This window comes from Girardinichthys multiradiatus, chromosome 21 (assembly GCF_021462225.1).
Source record: "Girardinichthys multiradiatus isolate DD_20200921_A chromosome 21, DD_fGirMul_XY1, whole genome shotgun sequence".
NCBI lineage: Eukaryota > Metazoa > Chordata > Actinopteri > Cyprinodontiformes > Goodeidae > Girardinichthys > Girardinichthys multiradiatus.
The window spans coordinates 27,242,169-27,268,258 of record NC_061813.1 but is presented as its reverse complement, the minus strand read 5'-3'; the positions used below and the strand labels follow the sequence as shown (position 1 = coordinate 27,268,258).

Sequence of the window (26,090 nt, the reverse complement as noted above, 5' to 3'; positions counted from 1 at the left end):
AGAAATGTACAGCTGGGTTTTGCTTCCACTAGATGGCACTGTAGACTTGAATATTTCCATGATTACTTCAACGGTAAAATAATGTATGCAGCATTTATTTGTCTTTTTGTTCAAGTTTAGAGCTAATCAAGGCTTCTTCAATGAGTTACTGAACAAAGCACAAGTCAAAGGGAAATGTTGGATATGTCTAAAGTATGCATTTAGGATTATATTATGTCTTCTTTTCATTAAATTTTAAAACGTCTTTCTTAAACAACCTAACGACATCCTAATGTCTTACTTGTTTTTTTTTTTGTTACCCGTGTGTGTTTGAGATGCTGCCTAATTAAACTGTATCATGCTATTTTCGAATAATGATATCATTTCTGAAGGCTTTACAGTGATGACGTAACGATGCAGACACGCACATATAAGAAAGTTTTAATCTTCTCTTTAATGCGGGAGGAGGAATGAGCTCTTCCAGTGCCTGCGCTTTCTTTCTTTCTTTCTTTCTCCGGAGCACAAACAAGAAGGCAGGCTGAGCAGAGCAGAGAAGCAGGAGGCAGGTGAGAGTGGGCTCATTCACCGCAGTGGGTTGCTGCTGGCTCTGAATCACCGCACAGGGAGAAAGAAAGTCACCGACGGACGCTGACGCTCTCCTGCCGCGCGCGGTGCTGCGTGAAGGATTCCCACGCGCCAGAGCTCGCGGTCCACCACCTCGACCGTCGGGAAGTTTACTGTGGGGATACTCTGAAACAAACAGCCCAACATGTCGGGACACCGGGTGCAGTTCGCGGACCTTCTTCCTAGTGAGCACAAAGGAAGCCCCAAATTTGCCAGTAAGGAAATTTTAAGACTTTTGAGATAAACCATTTTTTTCCTCTTTCCGATATTAAAAAAACTTTTTTCAAATACATTATGAGATGCAAACTAAACAGCTGTACTGCACCTAACATTTCTAGTTAATTCGATGTCACTATTTTTATCAAAAGCTCAAACTTTATTATCCATTATAATAGTCATGTTAAAATTGCTGAATCTTAAATGGTCCTTTCGTTCTTTAAACCAATATTATTTGGTAACATGTTGCTCTCACTGATATGTTACTCATTCTTCTAGAAATGTTATTACCTATACGCTGCAAAAACAAAATGAGGAATCTATGATAAATTACTGGCAACCAGTGGCTGTTCTCGCATTTTTTGTGCCCAGAGCAAGACCCCACCCCCATCTCATTTAGCGAAAACAGTAATTTTTATATAAAATAACTTATCAGAACAATTAGGAACAAAAAGTATGTATCTGTTCAAAGTCAGGTCTTGTAATTTATAAAAGCACATCAGGACAGTGACATATGAGTGTAACATTTTCTGTGTGCCCTCAAATGTTGTCCATTTGCTTCTTTATATCCCCACTATTAATGTTTTAGACATATCTATCTATCTATCTATCTATCTATCTATCTATCTATCTATCTATCTATCTATCTATCTATCTATCTATCTATCTATCTATCTATCTATCTATCTATCTATCTATCTATCTATCTATCTATCTATCTATCTATCTATCATCATATTTTACTTATATGCATGCAGCCAGAGTTTATATATATTATATATATTGTCATAAAAAATTGATGAATTAGAATATGTAAAAGTTATTATATATCTACAATGTTGGTGAGTTTGGATGAAAATAAATCAAATTTTTTAGTGCGTTATGAGCCCAACATTGAAAGCACTCACCATTACCGTTTATGGGCAGTGTGGACATGTATTTATCCTCTACTGGCAGACAATCTTTGTTTTTACTCTAGCCTGTGCTTTTATTTACTATTGGAAATGTTTGGTTTGAACGTTGAATAACTGCATAAATATTTTCTGAATATGCGTTGTTTTCTATACTGTGGACACGTTACAGTTGATGCTTAAAAAATCAACACTAACCAACCCCTATTTAAATAAAATTAAAATGAGTTGTACTGTTGTTTTACAGAAATGATTGTTTTTAGCTTAGAATTATTGTTTTGCTGTTTCAGGGTTATTAACTATAAACAGATGTATACTGATATTTTTGTTTAGCATAATGTATCGTGAACAAAAATATGTTGTGGCAACAACAGCTACCTGTAATTTCTTGTAAATACCACGCTTTGTTTTTACAGTGTGAGCATCACCAGTGATCCAGTTAGCCTGGGCGTCACTGGGATTATTCCACGTGCCTCCCTTTCAGTACACTCATCTAAGGTGGCAGTTGCCCTTTCTGTGATGCTGCAAACTTTTTCCTCCTGGGTCAGACTTCCTATCAGTGAATGTAACAGTTCTCATGCTTCATCTTAAGGTGACACTGACCTTGAGGACCATTTTAAGGATCACTTAAGAATATGGCCACCTCCGCTTTCCTGTGTAGCTGTGTACTGCAGTATAGGCACTATAGCAGAGAAACTGAGCCCATCTCCATAGTGACAGGTTGAGTGACAGAACAAGTGAGCTAGGACATGGTTGGAAAATTGCTTGCTTTCTGCAAAGCCATTGAGGAGTGCATCCGTAGTTCTTTGTGTGTAGTTTTTTGGGGGTAATAGAATCATTTATGACAATTTATCATCAGTTCATTTAAGTTTTCTTATTTGTTCGACTCAGTAGGTCAGTAACATTCGGTTTGACTGCAGAGGGTAGAAGTGCTGATGCTGTATGCACGTTAAACTCAGATTGTATGTGGGCCATGTGGGGTTGATGTGTGGAAGGGCACAACAGCAGCTTCAGCAGCAAACTACACATTCTGACTCAGCCAAACCATTTCTCTGCTGCTTAGTGGCAGGTGACATGGGGTCAAGTTTCACTGTCTTCATCTTTTTCCTGTTCTGATGCACATGCTCGTAAAACATATGATCACAGCAATAACATTAAAGTCAAGCAGTTCATTGCAGTAGTTAACTGTTAAGAAGAATATCAATCTTTTACGTGCTTGAAAATAAAAAAAAGGAAATTCCATTCTGTTTTTTCCACCTCTATTTAAATTAATTTACAGCCCTTTACAATGTAATATTTGTGAGCAAAGATTTACTGTTAGATGTGTTAGATTGTTAAATCTTATATTCAGTATATCGAAGCCTTACAATGTAATTTAACCTTGTAATGGGTAAATAATTCTGCACTCGCTTTTGCCTCTAAAGTCAGAATTTGGACTTAGGAATGACATCACAATCTTAACTGTGTTCCAGCTGCAAGTCTGAGAAATAGCGGGATTTCACACATGTTGTGCACAGTGACCAGGCTAGCTGCTATTAGCAATTCAAAAAGCTGATAATGATTTTCTCCGAGGTTTATACATTCATACACCAGAGGAACATGTTCAAACATAGATTTAGTGCTGTGCTATGTTTGCGGCTGAATTATTGAGATGAAAATTGTCAGAGTTTATCCTTGCAACACCCCAGCAGCCGTATTGGACTTCCAGCTTGGGGTATATCAAGGTCCTTTAACTTTTTAAGTTGGGACTCTGACGTCAATTCTAATGTATTTGTCAGTTGGAAATTCCAACTTCAATGAACAAGCGGAACTTCCCAAAAAACAGGTTTACAGTAAAATAGTGTTTACAGAATATAAATATAAATGCAGCAAGTCAGTTGAGTTTCTAGTACTGCTAGCATCAAGAAGGTCCTGGTTTTTATTGCGACAAAAGCATATCTGCATGGAGTTTGCATTTTCTCCTTGAGTGCTCTGAGTGCTCTCTAAATAACCCTTAGCTGGAAGAATAAACCTGCACTTGAATTAAGTCTTCTGTATAGAATTAAATAAAGCAGGTATTTGGTACTTAAGCTAGTAAAGTAGTGCTTAAATAGTAACATGTATTGACAAAATCCATTACCATTCTAGAAATATCTGTAATGTTTAGGTACATCAAATAGTTTTAAAGAGGAACCTTTTTACATGTATTTACCAATTTTACATGACTTTAAACCTGCTGTTTCTGGGGTTACTCTTTGTTTTCCAGTGTCTGTTCTGACCTTAGTTTTTACTTTACCCGTTTTGCAGGGTGTCTTGAGTCACAAGTCTGTGCAGCTGATTCTTTGTATTAGTTTTAAAAAACAGTTGCATATATTGTTAAGTTTGCCGTTGATGTGCTGTTAACTATCATTCAGCTCCAGTCACACTGTTTCCTATCTTACCACGTGTGTTGGTGTGGTGAAATGTTAAAATATACGGATTCCTTTAACTGCCTTCAGTTAAACTTTTGTGAGACTGAAACTCTGATCATTGCCCCTGAACAGAAAGTTCCTTAGATTAAACAACACCTTGGTTCTCTGGGCTTCTCCTCTCAGCCCAGTCTTAGAAACCTTAGTGTTCTGTTAAACCAATTAATGTCTCTTAAGCCACTCAAGAGTACTGGTTAAAAATTGCTTTTATCATTTGAGGAACATTTCTAAATTGTGTGCAATGTTATCCAAATCTGACCAGGAGATGGTTATTTATGCTTTTTGTCCTTGTAATTCTCTTTTTATTTGTTTTGGCAAACCGGCTGTCACTTGTCTCCAATTGGTGCAGAACGCTGCAGCGAGGCTTTTAACAGGAACTAACAGAAGGGCACACATCAGACCATTTATGTCCTCCCTACATTGACAACTTGTTAAATTTAGAATTGATTAAAATGATTTTAATGAACAGGCCCCCAATACATTGCTGAAATGTTGTCGTCTCCATCATAATTCAGAATTTTCTCAATGTTTAGTGATTAAGTGACCATTTCGGGTGTAAAGGTCAATGGTCCGTGAGATCTAAATTGATCTGAAACTAGGTCATGCTGCTGTGAGTTTAGCCAATATAGGTGAGTGAATTTTCATCAGCGCAGACAGAGTGTTTGCATAGCCAACTATTAAGTAGTATAATTACGTAACGTTTCTGTCAGGCTACGTTAAGGCATTTGGGTAAATTTCATATCAGTGGAGTTTATGTGCTGTATTTATGGCGTCTTAGAGTTGCCACACTCATTCCGCATAATTTTTGGACATGTTCAAAAATGCATGACTAACTGGCCTACCTGCTGAACTAATCATATATGCTAGTGTCAAATGCATTGGAAGACAGTGCTATTGCTTTCTTTTCTCACAGCTCCATATCTTATTAAGTAAGTGTGACAGTAGTATTAGGTCTGAGATTTAAGATCAAAATGTTGCCACCATTACAGTCTGATCTGTTTTTGTTATGTGGGGACCTACTTCAGCAACGTGAAAGGACAGACTGAGTGTAGAGTATGTCATTCAGTGAGTAAAACAGTGACGTGTCTTTCATCGAAACATGGACAGCTGCAGCCTAAACTATGGTGTCCATTATCTCAGATTTCTAACAATATTTACAGGTTATATCAACAAATCCTAGACGAGGACAAGCTTGCCTATATTGGAGAGTGGGTTGAACATATTGCCTCGTAATACTTTTCACATTCTATTTAAGTTATTTTTGGCATTCGTTGAAATACTTTTACATTCTTAGTCACTGTTTGGAAAACAAGCAATAAACCTAAAGCATGCTGTCATACATTTAGACCCTGTTTGGTGGTTTTGGGAATATGGTGAAATCTATGATGGAAGCATAAACACAGATTGAGCTTCTTTACCAGCTCTATAAAGCAGATGGTGTCTGTGTCTGCAATAATCTTCAGAAGCTAAGAGGATGTCCTGAAAACAAATCCAACAGACATGAAGAGGATGGCGCTTTATATTTCTCAGATATACTCTTTTATTGATGGGTCATTCACTTTTCTTTCATTTCAGCCGCTGGTGACTTAGATGAGGTGTGAAATGCCAAACTCTGGTAGGATTATTGTATCTGATAGCCATTTGAGCCGATCCCTCTGGAATTAGCAAGCCGTCCAAGATGCTAAACAGCAGTTTTTACTATTAATTAAAGACATTTCCCTGAAGGGCTTCTTAAGTTTCCTTAGAGCGCAAAACAACGCTTTAAGCATAGACTAACATGCTGTTATATTTCCTGCTTTAATTGGCTGCATTCCAGTGGTATAAATCTAAAGAACAAAAATCAAGTTTCCTCTGAATGAATCAATGCTATGTATATGCCTGGAAAAACAATATATTTTATCAGTATTACATGGTCTAGATTAGTATTGTGATAGTGTCCCCTTTAACTTAGTGACCAATGACTTTCAGGATACTTAGGTCTGCATCTGTTTTTACTGAAAGAAACAGTTATTTTTCCCAAACATGAGTTTCTGTTGGTCAATGTAAATATGCTGTCCCAACAAAGCTTTATCAGCAGTTTCTCAAGATATTTCTGACATACAATTACCGTCTTCAGTAAAATCAGGTCCAGCTCATGCGGATGATGTTTTTAAGTAGAGCATTACAATATTTTATGACATAAAATTAAAGTACTGCCAAAAACTCGGATACAATCATTTTAAATTGCCCTGACTGCCACCCCAGTTCGATTCCTGGAACGGGATCAGGACATCCCTAAAACATCTTGAATTGTCTGACCTGGGAAGGCATGAAATGACATCACTCACCTGTTGGATTTTTTCTGAACTTGCTCAAGGTAACTTCACATGACTGTGACATAATTTCCCAGATATCCCCAGTGATTAAGGCCTTCTTGAGGAGAAGCAGTCTGAATTCCCCTCTTTCAACAAGTGATCATTTCACTTCTCAGTATTTCCGTTTGTACAACTTCTTCTTTTTTGAGGCAGAAATCTCTCTTGGCAGCTTTTTCCAAACAACATAGTTGTTTTATGGCAATAATCAATGTAAGTGTTCTTGTAAATCTAGATTGTTTTTATTTCAAATGCACATTCAATTTTCGAACTGGACAACAGTGTACATATTTTCTTGATTATAGTTCCTGTGATTTAACTCACATTACACCCAGACTATATTACAGTGTAGAAAAGCAACACTGTGTACTACATCCTGACTTGTGACATTTTGTTCGATCATCAAGCGTGAGGAAGGCAAGTCTGAATAAAGGTCATACTTGAGAAATTAAGTTGAAGAGCGGGCAGTGGGGGAATTATTTTGACAAGACTAAAAAAAGAAAGAGAAACATGACAAGGGTGGATAGGAAAGAGTAAAACTTGTGCATATTCTTGTGGTTGCAATTAATCTTGGTACAGTCATCATCTCCATCTCGCTGCCTGGTGAAGCTCTGCATGCCTGATGAATTATCTGTCCTCTTCTGTCTTCTTCCGCTGCTGGAGGCTCCAGTGTCTCCTGCAGTGGGAAGCTGGTGCTATGGAGCAGAAACAGATGTTTTTTGTTGTTGTTTTGTTTTGTTTTTCTAAACAATTCCCCTGCACGAATTCCTTCCTGAACATGACTGGATGAAGTAGCTTAAGAAACGTATGGTATATGTGTAAGATTTTGTCACCAATAAAGTGAATGATAGTGTAGTTTGTCATATCTGCAAGCAACAAGTGATGAATGCAATCACCTCATTTTTTGTCACATGTAGAAGCAGCTGAGAAAAAGCCAACAAGACTGTGATATTGATAGTCATTTTACGGGATCTAAGGTCTGATAACACAGAGAAGAAAATGTTCACTGTCAAAATGACAACACCCAAAGGGTTGCACATTTCTCCACAGAGTTATTGTTCATCCACCACGAGATGTGCTTTGGAAATAGCTGCTCCTCTTTACTGGTGATGTGAGACAGTCTGTCTTGGTGGTAGGAGTCAGGATGTAATCACAGTCTCCATATGACCTTCCCAAACACTAACCATGCATGATATACTGCCTGATTAAGGTTTCTTTTTCTTTTTTCTCAAAGGAGCAATGTGAGCACAAAACTCACGAGTAAGGAGTCAAAGAGCTTCTCGTTTGATGTTGCAGCCAGGTCATGTTCAAAGGAAAATATCAAATAGATGTGTGTGTGGAGAAAATGGGCCAGCTTTTATAAGGGTTTGCACTGATATTCAACACAAAGTGTGCATTTGCATTCATGTCCTCACACACCCTTGTATGGTGGTACTTGATAATGGAGCTTGTGTAAAGCTTATCTCTACACTCTGTGCTGACAACACTGAATCTTTCATCCACATTTGGTGGTTTTAATGACTTCACAAATTGATCAGAAGATCTTGGTTTCTGCTGCAGAGGTCAGATGTTATTACACACACACACACACGCATACATGCTTCAAATAGGTTTTCTTTTGATTCCACTTTTTGATACCATCAAACCTTCCTCAACAGTACATTTGTATACGGTTTATCACCTGCTTTTCTTCTGGGTGGAAATTCTGCTATGACAAACAGAGGGGTTGACTTTTTTCTTATACAATGCAGGCACATACTTGAGTTAACTGTATTCTTTTAATCTTCTGGAAGCTTTCTTGTTACAGGATTAATGTCTGCCATCTGTATTGACCAGTCAAATCAAATCCAGTAGTTCACAGGGCATAAATGACACCTTAATCCTTGGACTCAAATATCTGACTATGAAAAACAGACCATCAGAATACAAGAAGGGCAGACCAACACTAAATTCTACATCTAAAACACCATCGGTAAGACATAGGGGGAGATGGACTCACCAAGCAGCATTTAAAACGGGTTTAACAATTTCATTTGTTACAGTTAAAACCAAAATTATTAATACTCCTGGCAGATTTAGATTTACTTCAAGCATTTATTTTGGGTTATTTTTACATAAATCAGCAGCTTGTGGAAATTAACCTTAGTAATTGACAAAAAGTGATGCAGGGATTATCTTCACACTTAGCAAGCCCACATGAATTAATATAACAAATTGGGAGAAGATGATGGACGAAGACTGGGAGAAGATGTCCATAAAGTAAATTTGTTTCTTTTATTAATTTTCTCGTAGTCTGGGCAGAAGTAGGATGATCCAGGATCGTCACAGTTTTAATTCAGTTATTACTTATTATTACTTCCCGCACTCCAGATTAATCTACCGCGTTGTTTGTGCCTGTCTTCGTCCATATATTTAAATTAAACCTTATATCGTCATTTTTCAAGGCAGCTGTGAAACATGCCCAAGTCTTGACACAGTGTTGTGTCCAAAGAAAAACAAAAACTTCCAAAGGAGAAAAGAAAAACAAAACACAGCATTCTTCAAAAATATGAAATAAATACACTAAACTTGTAACAAATCAAAATGACCAAACAGAAAACTAAAACAAGTAAGACATATATCTCAGCATAGTTAGTGGAGGTACAAGAGAAACCAAAATCATAAGCACACATCCCTGAACACTTTTCTATAGAAACTATCTTTTATTTGAATGGCTCCTACTGCATATAATTTACCTCACTTGGCAAATACAAGTCATTGAACACTCAGCTTTCCACATGCTTTGCTTTTGTATCTAATTTGATAACTGCATTTGTGAAGCTGAAGAGAATCCTCTCCCAGTCAATAACCGCAGGCCGCTCCTGTCACTGTGACAAATGGGAGGTTTTGTAGGGCGTGTGTGTGTGTAACTGGATGGGACGCCACTGATTGGGTGCGGTAGCAGCGTAGCGGCTGTTGGACGAAGACATTCAGAAAGTGCTGAGAAAACTTTAACTGCAGTTCATACAGCGGTTGTCTTTTTCAGCTGCTTACATTGTCTGCTTTTGATGATGCAGTGCCTTGCAAAAATATTCATATCTCTAGAACATTTTGACATTTTGTTATGTTACAACTATTAACTTCAGTGTAGAAATAGAGGGAAGTGCACAAAGAGATGCAGTAGAGGAGGTGCGGTAGTACAGGTTAGGTGCTTGGGTAGGATACAAAACAATACCACCTGAGCAGGAACTTGAACCCTGGGCCCTTCAGAATAAAAGTATGATGCTCTACCCACTGAACTACCCATTGTCTGATAGAGCTTAACTGTGTAGTGAAAGGAAACTAACACATGGATTCCAAAATTTTTTATAAAATGTAAAAAACTGTTGCATGCATTTATATTCACACCCCTCTAAACTGATACCCTTAAGTAAAATCCACCAGCTAAGCTTTTAGCAGCTAAGAGGCCCATTGTAACTCTGGAGAAGAAAGCTGAAGCTGAAGTTGGAGAACTTGTTTACATTTATTAGTCGTCCACTCCACAAATCTGGCCTTTATGGAACGGTGATCAGAAGGTAGCCATAAGAAGTCTTGTTTGCAGTTTGCCATGAGCCTCGTAGGGGATGCACTGAGCAGACGGTCCTCTGGTCTGGTCAGATAAGACTAAAACTTAAACATTAGGCAAGGAAGAAAACTAACACTGAACATCACACTGAACATATCATCCCCATAGTGAAACATGGCGGTGGCAGCACCCTGCTGTAAGAACGCTTTCTTTCCCACGGACTTCGCAGCTATTCAGAGTTTCTTTAAAACTTAACTTCAGAATTGATGTTGATTGATGGTTCCCATCCAATCTGACTGAACCTGAGCTTTTTTTTCAAAGAAGAATGAGCGGAAAGGAATGTTGTTAAACTGGTAGAGACATTCCCCAAATGTCTTGCAAGTGTAATTTGTAGTAATGGAAATATTGACTCAGGAGGTCACAATATAAATGTCAAGGGCTATGAACACTATTACAGTGTTTTGGAGCTTAGAATAATAAACAGTGTCCTATTGCTTTACCAGCAAAAATCATATAGAATGATTGTGGAATATTCTTTATGTGGGACCTATTTGGTTTTTTTCTACTTCCTTTTTACTTCAAGTCAATGTGGGCTAATCCACTTTGCTCCCTAGAAGGTCTATGAAATACCAACATGCCAATAAGTGCAAAGCTGACATGAGCAAATGGCTGCTGATCCTTTGATTCAATCTCTAATCTAAAGACAGAGGATTTTATTAATTGAGGAGCTGTTTCTTTCATATTGAAGTACTTACAAAGAAATTATTTCATGACATCAAAGTCAAGCTCTTTTTTTCAAAGGTTAAAAATAGCCTTGCATAGATTTAGCTTTTTAGAAAAGGTCACTAATTAGAATTAAAAGCGTATTTCTTAGACTATTATCCATTAGCACATCTTTATTGTCATCAGTACTTTCACAGGTAATATGGCTAAAATAAAAATAAAAAGCAAAAATATGATGAACAGCTTCTGAAGTCTGTGATTATGAGGCCTTGGCTGTCAGGAGCCAGTGCAAAGGTCGGCAGTTGTGTGAGAGACTTAATGGCTGTGGCTTGGAGTAATCATCAGACATTTTGGCAAGCTTTCTGAGGGCTTTCACTCTTTGGCGCTTCCATTCAATCTTTGTTTGTCTTCCTAAATAAGTATTTGTTGATCCTACGTGCAAACCTTTTAGTCACAGAACTGATTTGAAGTGCTGTAGGAGTCTTTGACACTTGGAAATGTTTTTCTTTTTTTTTTCCAGGAACTAACAGTACCCAGAAAACCAACTCTTTTGTTATGGCTGAACAAACATTTGATAAAGGGTGCAAGATATTAGACTTAGAAACATCTATGCATTAAAATCTGATGTCTTCCAGACTTCCATTCTTAAAAATATCTTTGAAATGTTCATACAGCTCTGGGGAATTGTGGTGGTTTTTTATCTTTCGATAATGACACACAAGAATGCATTTTGTGAAGCGGCATAAGTTTATGTGTCGATTTTGGAGATCTGGAGTTTTTTGAATGAACACTGAGTTCTTCTTGGGGTCATGGTGCATTACTCTAAGATAAAACATATGTTATTTGAGTATTTTGTTAATCTTTGGTGTCTTCCTTCTGTGTTGTTTTAATATGAGTCTGTCCAGCTGCAGCTTTTAGACCACCAAGGTAGACTCAGTGCTTTTCTACTCCTAATCTATGTAGTGTGTGGAATTATCTAGGGCACGTTTCCATTTTATTATTGTTAATCCTTCTCAATCTGTCCACCCTGGTGTTTTTACCTGTTTGCTAGCGAGATGATCATTTTGATATCAACAAAATGTTTCATTTTTGAAAGGCACACAAGTTCTCTCTTAGCTCAGCTTAGCAGCTTGTAGCTTTAATGTTTTTGTTGTGTCGAGAAGCTGCTGCAAATTCTGTTAAAGCGACATTTGTCTTCAGAATAAAACATATCTAAGATTTGTCTGAAGGTAAAATTTGCATATGTAGTTGCATGAGAGAACAATGCATTCCCACTTTAGCTCAGAAATGACAAAAAAAACATAGCTATGTTTGTTTCTAAACATGGTGATAGATATACAGTTTGCAACTTTGAACCTTAAAAACACATCATCAAATGGTTGTTGGTGTTATCCCGTGAACTGTTGTGTAACAGACCTAAGGTTTTCTTTCTGTATTTTTAACAGAGCAAATATTGGGCTGAAAAAGAAGAGTGCTAATGAATGTTTGTGCAATGTTTCTATTTTGAAAGACTAATACCGCATTGATCTTAATTTTCTGTTGTTGTGATTATTATTATTATTATATTATTTCGTACTCGTACTTGTTGTCTCCCGCTTTATCCGGAACCAGGTTGCGGGGGGCAGCAGATTTAGTAGAGACGCCCAGACACCTCTTCCAGCTCCTCTGGGGGGAGCCCAAAGCATTCCCAGGCCAGCCGAGACACATAGTCTCTCCAACATGTCCTCCCGGGGGAGGCATCCAGAAGGGATCCGATACAGATGCCCGAGCCACCTCAACTGACTCTCAGTGTGGAGGAGCAGTGGCTCTACTCCGAGCTCCTCCCGGATGGCCAAGCTCTACACCATATCTCTAAGGGAGTGCCCGGCCACCCGGTGGAGGAAGCTTATTCAGCTGCTTGTATCCGGGATCTCGATCTTTCGGTCATGACCCAAAGTTTACGACCATACATGAGGGTCAGATCGCAAACCGACCGGTAAATTGAGAGCTTCACTTTTTGGCTCAGCTCTCTTTTCACCACAACTGACTCGCACAGCGTCCCCATTATTGCGGCAGCCGCACTGATCCGTGTGTCGATCTCCCGCTCCATTCTCCCCTCACTAGTAAACAAGAACCCAAGATACTTGAACTGCCCGATCCTCTTTGCACCGGTCCCTTATGGTTCCCCCTGCAGCTGGTGAGCCCACTGGGGGATGGCTTGGCCCAGCCGGGTCCTGCGAAAAGTAACCCGGCCACCAGGCGCTTGGCGACGAGCCCCGACCCCAGGCCTGGCTCCAGAGTGGGTCCCCAGTTCCGCCGTATTGGGCGACATCACATGCCTGGTTGTAATAGTCCTCATGAAGGTGTCTAAACCACTGTTTGTCTGACCTGTCACCCAGAGCCTGGTTGCCATGGGAGACCCTACCAGGGGCATTTAAGCCATGGACAACATAGCCTCTAGGGTCATTCGATCGCTCAAACCCCTCCACCATGTTAAGGTGCCGGTTCAAGGAGGAGGATTACATTATTTAATATATATTAATATATATTTGGTATTAGAACAATAGAGAAAAGGATGGAATATGCTCCGGCAATACTGAACAGCAAAACTCTGCACACACATAAATTCACTCAATGTTTTAAAATCCAAAAACGTATTAACAAAATTAAGCCACTTCAAGGTCAAACATATTTCAATCAAAAAACTCTTCACTATACTAGAACAATCCACCTAAAAATACCAAGCAAAATGAAAGAATAAGGAAGACCAGTGGAGTATATATAATATGAACAAGTGAATCAAAGGTGGTTAAAAACCATGACCAATAGAGGTATGCCACATTACCATTCAGTGTTATTTTTGTTTGAGAACCAAGGATTATGTTGAATAGCCTGGAAATAAGGTTAAGTTAGTCTTGGAACTAACTTAGGCAATAATTGATATACCTTCAAACCACCATTCACAATGCAAGATCAGATAAAAAATTATTTTAATAAGATAATATTGCAAGAAATGATTTGCTGAATGAATCCAACCTTCTAGGTGACAAATTCTCAGTGGTGTTTAATTAGCTACCTTTATTTAGTACAATGATATTTAAGGAAATATTAAAATAATATTTAAGAAAATGTTACTTTGAATAAAACCAACAACTTTCCTGGATAAATTATTCTTAACTGGTGTTTAATTAGTTTTAGAAAAATAATATGTAGGGAAATATTATTTTCCTAGATTGAAAACTAACAACCTTTCTGGATAAATGATCCTTAACTGTATCTTAGCAAATCATTGTAAAAGATGTAAGACATTTAGATTTTCAGGAAAAAAACAACAACTTTAGAGTGACAAAATAATCTGCGATAGACTGGCGACAAAATAATGTGAACACCCTATAGTGGAATAGTTTACCTATACATATCTGCACTGTTGAGAGCATAGATTTATTGAACACACATTTTATTTGACTTTTCACTTGGCTTGAGAAGTCTGTGATACCTTTAATTGTTTAATTTCTATGTGTACTATCTTTTTGATGGGTTATTTTAGACAATTCTTTGTATTTTACTTATTGTTTTATTCTGTATGTATGTCATTGTTTGTTTAGCTAAATTGTGAATCACTAAGAATAACTTATTTGTTTTTTAAAATGTGCTATAGAAATAAATTTCACATTGACATTCTATAGTAGAATTTTTTAGGCTGTACACATGAAAATAGGCCGTCATTTTTCAAATTGGGTGTTTATACCGTGGCAGATTACCTTGCTTGGGATGAAGCAAAAATAAAATCACAGAACACCAACAACAGGTATTGTGAGGGAACTTTAGACTTTTAGACCAATCATTTAAAATCATCTCAACCAAAGCTCTGAATTGCCTAGATTTAGCCTTAATAAATACTATATCTAAAAGACTTAAACAGTATGTGAAGCGTTGGCCTGGAGAGAGAAAGAAAGAAAGAATGGTCTCAGTGAAAGTTTCTGTAGAGGCTATTCTCATGAAACAAAAGTGTTGAGAATAGTTTGTAAGGGTCTAAATTACTCAGCACTTGACCTGAAATTTGGTGGCAAGAGGTCTTCTGAGACTATGGATTCAAATCTGAAATTATTGTCTCAAATCCATGACTGTATCAACGTAGGAGGTCATTGAAAGAAGTAACACTATCTAAAGTCAACAATACACATAGTTAAGGTTCTGTCATGATTAAGTACTACATTTCAGGTAATTGTGTTGGAAAATTACTGAAATTATTAACAAAGAGAAGAAGTCAGAATTTTAACCAGTTAGGAATATAACTAGAAAAGCGTCCTCCTCTTAAGTTCTTGAATTCAAAAAAGAATTACATCATAAAGAGTTCTGAGATCAAGTATGCAATGCAAGTAATGGATAAACTCTGAATGAACTATGTTCTGCTAATTTAAATCATCTGGGAAGGTTGTGTCTTTCATTCTAAAATGTTTTAGAGCATACTCACAATGCTATTCCACCAATATATCCCACAGCTGCTTGTTATCATTGTTCCCTGCTTTTTTCTTCCCACAGAAAGCTTTTTTAACAGCAGGAAAGCACTGAGGGGGGCAAAAGTTAACTTTCTACTGACCCCGAGGATCTTTAAGTCCTCCAGCCTCTGAGTCAACCGAGCTCCTCTTCATGCATCAGAACTTGACACTGAGCGGCGCCCAGTTTTAATATCATGGGGATTGTGGCTGCTCCTCACTGATAAAGGTTTGGGGTTAGTCTTTGATGTTCCTTGGGCTCCTTAATGAGGATCAGACTCTTGGGTTTTCTGGCCAAAGCCACAGCACTCTCTTGCCCCCTCCTCAAAAGAGAGTAATTTTTTTTCCATCTCTTTTCTCTTTAAACTATAGTTACCTTTCCTGTACTCTCCTCACGCACCTCACCGTTTTTTAAATCAGGTTTCTTGAGTGACTTACTTTGTCATTTCATTCAGCAGATCTTGCCTCAGATGAATCCTGCCTCTAAAGGAGCACATTAGGGAGGCAGTAGGTGTTTCCAGCAACTCGGGATAGGATACACAACCAAGGGGGTCTGGTTCAGTCTCGATCGGGTATAAACACTGAAACCTGTGTTCAGACAAACCAACAACAAGCTAAAAGGGTTAGATTAGGTGCCAGACAATGTGGTGGGCCTGGACTGACCTCTGACTTTAGCTCTGAAAATGAAAGCCAATCAGAAACATGTGCGTGCCAGTGCTGTGGTCATGTTTCCATTCTGGCTGAAGCATACGTGTATGGTCAGGAAAACAAAGACCCACTGTTGTGTCCTTAAACATTGGAGAGAAGTGGAGAACAAGTAAGGCAAAGGAAGTTATTTTAGAACCTCGTACTCATAAACCATTCCACTTTTTTATCCTAAGGTCGGCAAAGCATGTGAAATCAACTTCTCCAAAGGAATATTTACACCAAACTTCTTGTCTCAGACAGTATGAGCTGCCAAGAATTGTCTGGAGTGACTTATAATGCAGTTTATTGCAATTAACCTGAAGTTAATGAAATTTCTAGCTTGGAGAATTGCTGTTAATTCAGATTATGGCCATAGAAGGAATCCATAAAGTGAGGGACCATTATTCCGGTGGGATTTCAGCATACTGTAATATAGAGACGTGGAGCCAAATAATCTCTCTTCTCATTCCAAACCATGAGCCCAATGCTGCAGGTTGATATGTCACATAGCTGCTCCTTCCACTCTGTCCACCACACCTATTGCTAGTACTTTTACGCCATGATCTCTTTCAACACCATCCACCCCTTTCATGCTTCATTTAGTCCCCTATATGTGTCTGTCTCCCTTTTGTGTCTCTTCTGACTTCGATGCTTATCTCTGTCCGGTGTCAACCCGAGTCAAACCCTTCTTGTTTGTTCAGCAGAACTCTACTGCTGACTGAAGCCCTGTGTGTTTGTGTTGCCATACGAGTGTGTGTGCATGTCTGTCCACTTGCATCTATGTGTACTGATTGGAGACTTTATGTTGTGTAGTGACATGGATGCTGCTGTTTGCTGCCGCTGCAGTTCACATGCTCCGCTTTATTCTTTGCTAAGTGTTAAGGAAATGCTCACATGCTCGGAGCAATACGATTTCAGTTTCCATCTATAATAAAAACATTAAAAAGTAAACATTATCGCAGCAAATTATATTGAATTGCAGTCATCAATTACTTTGTGTGCAGTATCGAAATGTTTGGTTGGCTTTAGTATTTCAGATGACATGAATTCAAAATCTATTTTCTAAACTAATTAGACCAATTGGATGGACTTTCATTGACTTTCATTCTCAATCTGATCTTAATAATCAAGGGGCTAAACTTCAAGGAGAGTTGTGGAGTCACCATGATGATGGAAAAAAAGAGAGGAGTTTGGAAAATGTTTGTTAATCACAACCAATATTGCTATTGAAATATCTTACAATAATAGTTCAATTTCAAAATCTATCAGATCTTAATTGCAGGATTGTTTTAAGTACAAATTCAGATTTTTTAAAATCAGATTTTTAAAAGTTGCACGGTGGCGCAGTTGGGACCACAGTTGCCTTGCAGCAAGAAGGTCCTGGGTTCAATTCCTGGCCAGGGGTCTTTTTGCATGAAGTTTGCATGTTGGTCAATGTGCATGCGTGAGTTCTCTCTGGGTACTCCGGCTTCCTCCCACAGTCACAAAACAGTACTGTTAGGTAAATTGGTCTCTCTAAATTGCCCTTAGATGCCAGTGAGTGTGTGCTTGGTTGTTTGTCCTGTGTGTTTCTGTGTTGCCCTGCGATGGACTGGCGACCTGTCCAGGGTGTACCCCTCCTCTCACCCATAGACTGCTGGAAATAGGCACCAGCTCCAATCCTCTGTGACCCTATATGGAAGAAGCAGGTGAAGAAAATGGATGTATAAACGATTCTGTTGACTAGAAAATCTGATGGCATTTTCTTTGTAAAACAGCGACAAACAATAAAACGATATTTTTAGGTGTGAAATATTTTATCCAAAACAGCTTGAGTTTACTGGGCCTCTTCTGTCTTGGATACTTCAAATTATCAGAGTTAGTTGTCCAGAATAAAATAAATTCTAAAAGAACAAACAGAACATTTAATTTGTAATTCAGATTATTGATCCTTACGTTTGATTTACACCCCTCACCCCTTTTTACATCAGAGTTGACCTTTAACATTTAACAGCAGTGAACTGTTTCAGACTGTAATTCGGTTTAATGTTGCATTTCAACACTGCGGGTTGTTTTAAAATCTTTGGGGTTCCTTAGATGAATTCTACTGGACTTAAATCCAGCCAAATTATAGTTGGTTTTTACCGTTCTCTTATTTTGTAACTCTAACATATTGGTCACTTTCCATTGCTTCCCAACTAGCAGCCATGTTGCCATCATTACATGTTATCTACCTAACATTTTGCCCTCATCTAGCCCATGTCACCACACTCCACCTCCATGCCTAACAGCTAATGACAATGCACCGACCAGCAAACACGTGAGACTGGTCTCTAGAGCTAGGTCCTATGTGACCCAAGAATGTGCTCCAGTATTCAGATTTCTTTGAAAGTTCTTCAACATAATCAATCCTTGAGATTTTTTTTTTAAATATAACAAGGTTTTTTATGCTGAATAAGATTATTTTTACTGAATTTTCATGATATATTCCATCTTTCAGAATTCAGTTTGGAAGACTTTTCTGTCTGCATTTATATATAAATTCACAAGAAAACCAAAGGGCCTAAACTAACAAAATTTTTAATTCTAACCTTACATTTTAACGTCCTTTTAAGAAGATATTAGAAAAAGTGCAGCAGTGAATGTAGTTTCCTCCTGGTGTAAGGGGCATTAAGTAATACAGTGCCAGCCCTCCCCTTACTGTTGCTATGCACTGGTTGTCAGCTGGCTGAATCCTGAAATTTGAAACTGTGATTTTTTTCACTCAAGGTTATCATACTGTGAAAATCTGATATCGGTCTGCTTAAATATTTTTTGGATTGATTTGTGGAGTTTTTGTTCCTAAACTCTCTTTTTTGGCTTTCTTTGTATTTTAACAGTATAATGCAGGTTTTGGGAGGTGAAATGGTTTTGTATCAGTTTAACTGACATCATACAGAGCTGTATGTACCTGGAATGTATACCCCATGTTAGTTCTTACCCAATCTTCTGACCACATCTGCTGCCTTTGCAGTGAGGGAGTAATTAGATAAAGTGTAGAAGAAATGCCAATTGGGATCTGTAGCAATATTTGCATGCATGGCTAGCCTAATCCGTTTTAAATGTTCAGACAGAAGTGACAAAGATTCAGTGATTACCTACAGGTTTGAAAACAGTTATTATTTTTAATTCCAACCCAGTTAAATTGTTGCAGAAATTTAAACGCTGATTACTTTAAATATATGTAATTCAAGCATTTATATGAGCTTCTTACATGCACTCACTCTGATCCACTGATTTACAACTAATCATATCATTTAAATATCTGATTGACCTGAGATACTGAGTAAAGTGATGAAAGCTATTTAAGGTGTGCTGGTTTTAGAGACCCACGCATAAAAATAAAAAAACTCCAATGGAAATCCAATTTGTTGGTAAGCATGAGATATAAATACGCAGATATAAACTCAGACACACAGATTATTCACAATCCCCCAGAGAACGCTCAGACAAGTGGCATTTTCATATGTGAAAGGTCACAAATGAAATATCTGTTAGCATAAATTACAACCACCCAGCTGTAATGGTCCAGAGGGAGTCATCACTGTAAAACGTTACTTACTTCAGGTTGAAAAACTTGCTGAATAATTGCTGAGAAATTCATGCTTGGCCATATCAAGGCCTATATAATTCAGTGAGCACACTCCTCACAACATATTTCACTCAGGAAGGGAGATTTCTAGACTTTTATAACCATTCTGTCCTATTTGGATAAGACTGAATGTTGATCCAATGGTGGAAAAATCCACTTCTGTGCATGCGCTATGGAACAATTAGCCCAACGCACACATAAATGGATGAAAATAAATGTTAGCATGGCTGTTAGGCTTTGGCGGATGTAAAATTAGTGCAGTATGATATGCTTGGGAAAGAAACACTACAAGTTTATGCCATTGTGCAATTAAAACAGAAATATCAATATTTTACAATTTGTTTATAGCTATTTTCATTTTATCGTCTAGATACCTATAATGACAACGGAGAACACAGATGAGTGTTTTGACCGCAACTGTTCTTTTAAATCAACAGTTAGCTAAAACCAAAAGGCTATTTTAAAAGAAATCTTGACATTGTGTTCCATATTAAATATTTTTCAGTTATATTAGCTCTTTTCTCTCTTCGTCCTCTTTGAAAAACAATTTTTAGCAGGGTAATAATGGTTAATTAAAGACGTTATATGGAGATAAATTAGGGCTATGATTTTTGTGTATTTGAAAAATAAAATGTTTGAAAGTAAAAATAATAATTAGGAAAAAGAAACTAGAAAAAAAAAGTTAAGGATGAAAAGGAATCTCAAGTTTGGATTTTGAACTTTAAAAAGAAAAACATATATCTTTGTTATCAAAATATGTGAAGGTTACCTCTAATTCTGAGTGCTGATTAAATTTTTTATTTTAGGACATTTTACTTTTTTATCATTTTGTGAAAAAAAAAACCAGGAAATCTGTACAAGAGAACATTTGAAACTACAACAAAAATCTTAGTTTTTTTACAGTTCTCTTATTGTTTCCAATCCCTTCACACCAAATCCTTTTTATTCATATTCTATCATGAGCACAAGATATTTTCTATGGTAATAATTAGGAGAGTGCATACTTCAAAAATATACATTTTCCATTTCTTCCAGATGTCTCCAAATTTGGTTTGCTCTAAATTTGGAGTCTTGTTGAGAATGTGATTCTTTGCATCACAAATATATCATAGATGACATTATACCAGGTTTAAGCCATGTCTTTGTAATTGCTTTTCTTTCAGATAAACTCAAGGAGAATAAAGTAGTATCTGTACTTCCATTTTGAAAGCGCAATCTTTCCCTCCAGATCTGTCATTGTTGCAGCTTACATCTGCTTTTTTGTGTATAAACTGAACACTGCATCTGATTTACAGAGAAAGCTTACTCTACCTTAGCCAATCATTATCACTTATGCGATCGTCTGGCCTCTTGTTCCTCCCTTTACCAAAGAAAAAAAGTTTAGCTCCTGTGGCTGTGAGGCACAACAGATGACAAGAGCTTCAATGAGTAGCTTTAGTTTATAACGTGCCCCGTTTAATTGTCGGTAATGAGAACGGCGATGACATTGTAATGCTAGAAAAAGTAATTTTTGTTTGATTATTTGTTACTGAAAAAAGTAACGCCGTTAGTAACGCCATTTATTTTAACGCTGTTATTCCCATCACTGGTTTTAACACTTACAAAGGTTGAGCACATAAACCTAAAAAGAACTTCCTCCGAGTTAAACATAATGTTCGTTCCAATATATTGTCACTAGTTCCATGAGGTTCTTCCGCCGAAAGCTATTTATTTTTTGACAAGTCCAAAACAAGAGGTAATGATGGGCTGCCTGAGAACGACACAACCTCCAACTGCCGGAAGAATCTGAATGATGGCTTTGTTGAACAGATGTAATAAAGTACCCAATAAGACACTTCCACCCAAATCATCTCCATAAGTTGGAGCATAATATCCTCAACTGAAATCCACAGTATCTCATTGGACATTTCACTTTTATATCTTTTTTCTTTCATATTTAGACATATGTTTTCACGTTAAGTTCTTTTTTAAAGATAAAGTTTTGTTCAGTTTCATATTTTATTTTCACTTTTAGATTTTTTATTAACATACGTTAATAGTTTCGTTGTTAAAGTTTTGTTTGTCAGTTTCAAACCTTTGGCTGGATTTTGATGTGACGGTGAGAGCATCGAAGGACAGGAATGTGGAAACATGATTGGCACCATTCCTTACGATGATACATGATGCGTCCACAGGGAATGTGGAGGCTTTTCTGGCTCTTTAAATTTAAATATTTTATTCCTTTTACTCTAAGAGTTGTGTTGACAAACAACTAAAATGCTCAAATAGCAAATGTGTGATGTTATTTTACTAAACAGTTATGCAATAACAGTGTATATAGGATCTAAAACGTCAACTTTTAAAGTTTCCATGTTGCATGAATCCAAAATGAAAAGCGGAGGACTCAAACATGCCCATACAGGGTCAAAGGTCAGAGGTTTAAAACTGAAATAAAGGAATTTAAAAGTGAAAAAAAAAAATCTAAATATAAAGGAAAAAAATGAATCAGAAACCAAAATAAAAAATTTAAACATGAAAATATATATGTGAAAACTCAAAATAGAAAAACAATGTAATAATAAAACTAAGCTGAATTAAATTTGGATTCAAATTTAAATAAATGTTAGCTCCATTTCTTTTTGTTTTTAATTTAATTGGTTTGTTAACCAAAGTTTTAGATTAAAACTTGACATTCAGTTTGAAATTAAATTTTTTCATCTTTAAATACTTTTGATTAAATAAACAAATTAAATGGCCCTTCTGTACCTCCAGTACATTAACCCTGGCAGAGAGCTTTCAGTTGGCTGTTTCTTTTACCAACAGACATACTGACTCTTCTACCTTGTTGCTAACATTTCTTTTATTCTGATGTTGTTCAGTGCCATGCTTATATTTGTCTTTGTGTCTTTTGTAATGTATAGTTTGCACCCTTGCCTCTTTATTGCACATATTTCTAGTGTGTTTTGTGTGTTTGCTTTATGTGTCTTTTCAAGTACTGGGCCATTTGGAAGCTGAGAACTAACAACAAATCATTTATGTCAGTGCATGATGCAATTAAGAACTTTATTGTATTCTATAAAAACATTACCTTAAAAAAGATAGGTGATGCTACTCTGTGGCCCAAGCCAAAACCTAAAAAATTCTAAACAGCTGAACTCATCTTTTCATTGAGGGGGAAAATTTAGGCAGTTTCCTCTAAATTGGTCGACAAACTCAGCTGACTAGCATGTTATTGGAACAAGTGGGGGACTGGGGAACACTACCGTACCCTTAATGTGTTTGAAGAAAATCAAGTACTGTTCTGATATCTCATTGAATAGAGTTTAAACCACAGAAATATTATCACAGACTATTTTGTGGCTGCATGGTGGCGCAGTTGGTAGCACTGTTGCCTTGCAGCAAGAAGGTCCCGGGTTTGATTCCTAGCCTGGGGTCTTTCTGCATGGAGTTTGCATGTTCTCCCTGTGCATGCGTGGGTTCTCACCGGGTACTCCGGCTTCCTCCCACAGTCCAAAGACATGCCTGTTAGGTTAATTGGTCACTCTAAATTGACCTTAGGTGTATGAATGAGTGTGTGCATGGTTGTTTGTGTGTTGCCCTGCGATGGACTGGCGACCTGTCCAGGGTGTACCCTGCCTCTCGCCCATAGACTGCTGGAGATAGGCACCAGCTCCCCTGCGACCCACTATGGAATAAGCGGTAGAAAATGACTGACTGACTATTTTGTGGTAAATTTAAAAAAAGTATACTCTGGAACTGAAAACCAGCCTAGAACTAGTGTTAGGGGTAATAATTAAATATAAACATTTTATAAGGTTTGAAATAATAAAATTTTTTTTTATTTTGGATAAGAGTCTGTTTGAAAATGCCATTTAGTATATGACATGTTTTTAGGACATTTATATTTCCAGAATCCCTGAAAATTGCAATAACCAAGCTTCTTTTAAAGATGTAATTACAGACCCATTTATAACTAAATATTTTTGACAAAGATCTTTGAAAATTGTGTTTATTAACAAATGTACTCATTTTTGACAAAAAGCAATCTCTTCAATACTTTTAGTCAGGTTTTCAACCTCAATTTGGAGACTACATTGATAAAGGTTCTAAATGACACATATGTGAACAACGATGCATGAAGAACTTTGGTATTTTAGCATTTTAGTGTTGCATTTGACACACTTGATCATAACATACCGACTGAATAACTGAGACTGTACTAGATTGGTTCAGATCTTCTTTGACAGACTTGTCATAGGGTAATCATACATCTGAGCAAACAAAGATCACTGTGTTGAGTTTTGCAAGGCTTTATCTTTGGCCCACTTTTATTAAATACTCACTAGCTCAGACTATGGAGTACTGCAACATCTCTATGTCTTTACATGATTATAGTTAATTGCAATGTTGAGTCAGTATGTCCATAAGATCAATGAAAGGATGGGTCAGAATTTCCTAAAAACAATGCAGAACATAATTGTTTTTTATCACAAAAAGGCAAAGGTTAAAGATCAGCAACCAACATTATTTGAAAAGACTAAAGATCACAGAGCAAGCAGGAAACCTAGATCCCATTAGGGATTCAGACTTACATTTCAACACCCACATGAAGTCTATTAATTAATCAGCCAACCACCTTAAATATTGTCAAAAAAATTAGTTTCTTGTCAAACAGTTCACAGAAAAAATTGTGTACGCTTTCATTTTTACTGGTCTCCGTAACCAAAATGCTGCTACTAGTTCCTGAGCAACACCAGGAAAAGGGATAATTTTATATCAGTTCTAAAATCACTGCACTGGATCCTTCTTTCTAAAAAGATAGAACGTTGAATGTTATTGATTTATTAGGCTATGAATGGTTATGGGTCTAAACATATTTCAGAGCTGCTTCTCAAGCAGGAACTATCTGGACCAAAGACCTGTTCCCTTAATGTTTGCAGGACCCGAATTTAGAATACGTGAGGCAATATTTCATTTCAATGCTTGCCAGCTCTGAAACAAACTCCCTCAATACGTGAGATGTGCAGAAACTGTTTGCTGAAGACTGAAAATATTACTGTTTACTACGGGTTAACCAGAAAGGTGAAATGTGATTTTACCAGGTTTTTACTGGTCTTAGTTAGCTACTTCTATAAATGTAACCTTTTAATATTTTATATTTTTATTGGATCTGTAAAATTCAATATAATGCTTTCAATGTATTTGTAGTTTTTTTTTTTTTTTTTTTTTGTTGCACTTTGTATTACCTTTTGCATCAATAATGCTTTACAGATAAACCTCTCTTTGTTTGTAATAGGTCCTGGATTATTAGTGTTTTCAGTGTTGCAGCATAATGTTAGCACCTCAGAACTCAAGTTTTCAAACTGTTGGCAAAGACTGTAACTGAAGTTGTAAGATAGAAACCATATTGTTCCCTGTGCCTAACAGATGATTCAATAAGATGCTTCCTCCTCAAGCTGTTTGCATGTTAACAAGAACAAGCTCAAACAGGTGCTAACCCGCTGGAATGTCTTTGTGACAACTTGCCCTCATGGTTGTAAGTTTTAATTTACCTCTACCAAAAATGAAAGAGACAATCTTTAAGTAAGAAAGACTTTTACACGTTTTTATTTTCTTTTTTTGAGTGCAAACATTTGCATTTTGTAAACTGATGTAAATGTTTTTGGCTTTTTGTGTTTAAATAACTTACCTTAAAGAAGCATTTTGATTTTAGAGCTAAATGCAAAAAACACCTGGGAGAGGAATCTGGAACCTTCTCCTCCTAATTTCTTTACCTAATTATGAGAATGCTATTTTCATAAAATGGGAATCTCACAAGGAAATAGGGGTTTTATATTTATATTCATTGTAGTTACAGGTAAAACAGTATATGATGTCATAAAATAAATGCATAAATTACTATAGTTGCCCTACAGCAATGTTCCTACCTGTTTTTATCTTTCATAAAATAGGCACACCCTTGTTCTTCTTTTCTTAGTGGAATGCCTTAATTTTGCACAGAAATAAGCCTGAGACTCCTCTCTGCTCTTCTGTTTATCTCCCACCCTCTCTCTGCAGTCAGTTGCTGAAAAACAAATCAATATCCCATAAAGAGAATGGAGAAACCACTTATTTACATCATTCTGGGTGGAGAGGTAGTTTGTCTTCCCTCATATCCTTTTTGTCCACTTCAGGCAGAGGCTTTCAGCTTTCCTCCAATATCACCCTTGACATGCTGTCAAAATAAGAAGCTGAACTCTCCTAAAATGTTAAGGCATAGCTGCTTCCTGTGGGGCAAAGGGAGGAAAATATGAAGTTTAGATGTTTCCAAACAGTGAGTTGGTGCTCAAATGCCTCAAATCCAGAAGACAGAGGACCAAAAGTGTCTCAGAAGGCCACAGGAGGGCACCAGAGACAGGAAATAAAGCCACGATGACAGTACTGTGTTCTCACTGGAAGCTGCATTATTGATTCTTCAGACCTCACAGGTTCTCAACATTTAAATCATGCAACAATTGAGCTAAAATGTTTATCTCCTTGTCTCTGGGAAAATAATCCATCAAAG

At 37.1% G+C, this 26,090-nt stretch overlaps 1 protein-coding gene across 1 annotated transcript in view; it reads left to right on the top strand.

The window, feature by feature from the left end:
• Positions 1-482: 482 nt before the first annotated feature.
• si:ch211-285f17.1 (sickle tail protein homolog) overlaps positions 483-26,090 on the top strand; it is a 197,614-nt gene continuing 172,006 nt past the window's right edge. The window contains exon 1 of the mRNA XM_047349215.1: positions 483-818. Within this exon, the coding sequence (XP_047205171.1) occupies positions 749-818 (70 nt within the window). The 5' untranslated portion in view covers positions 483-748. The remainder of the gene's footprint in view (positions 819-26,090) is intronic.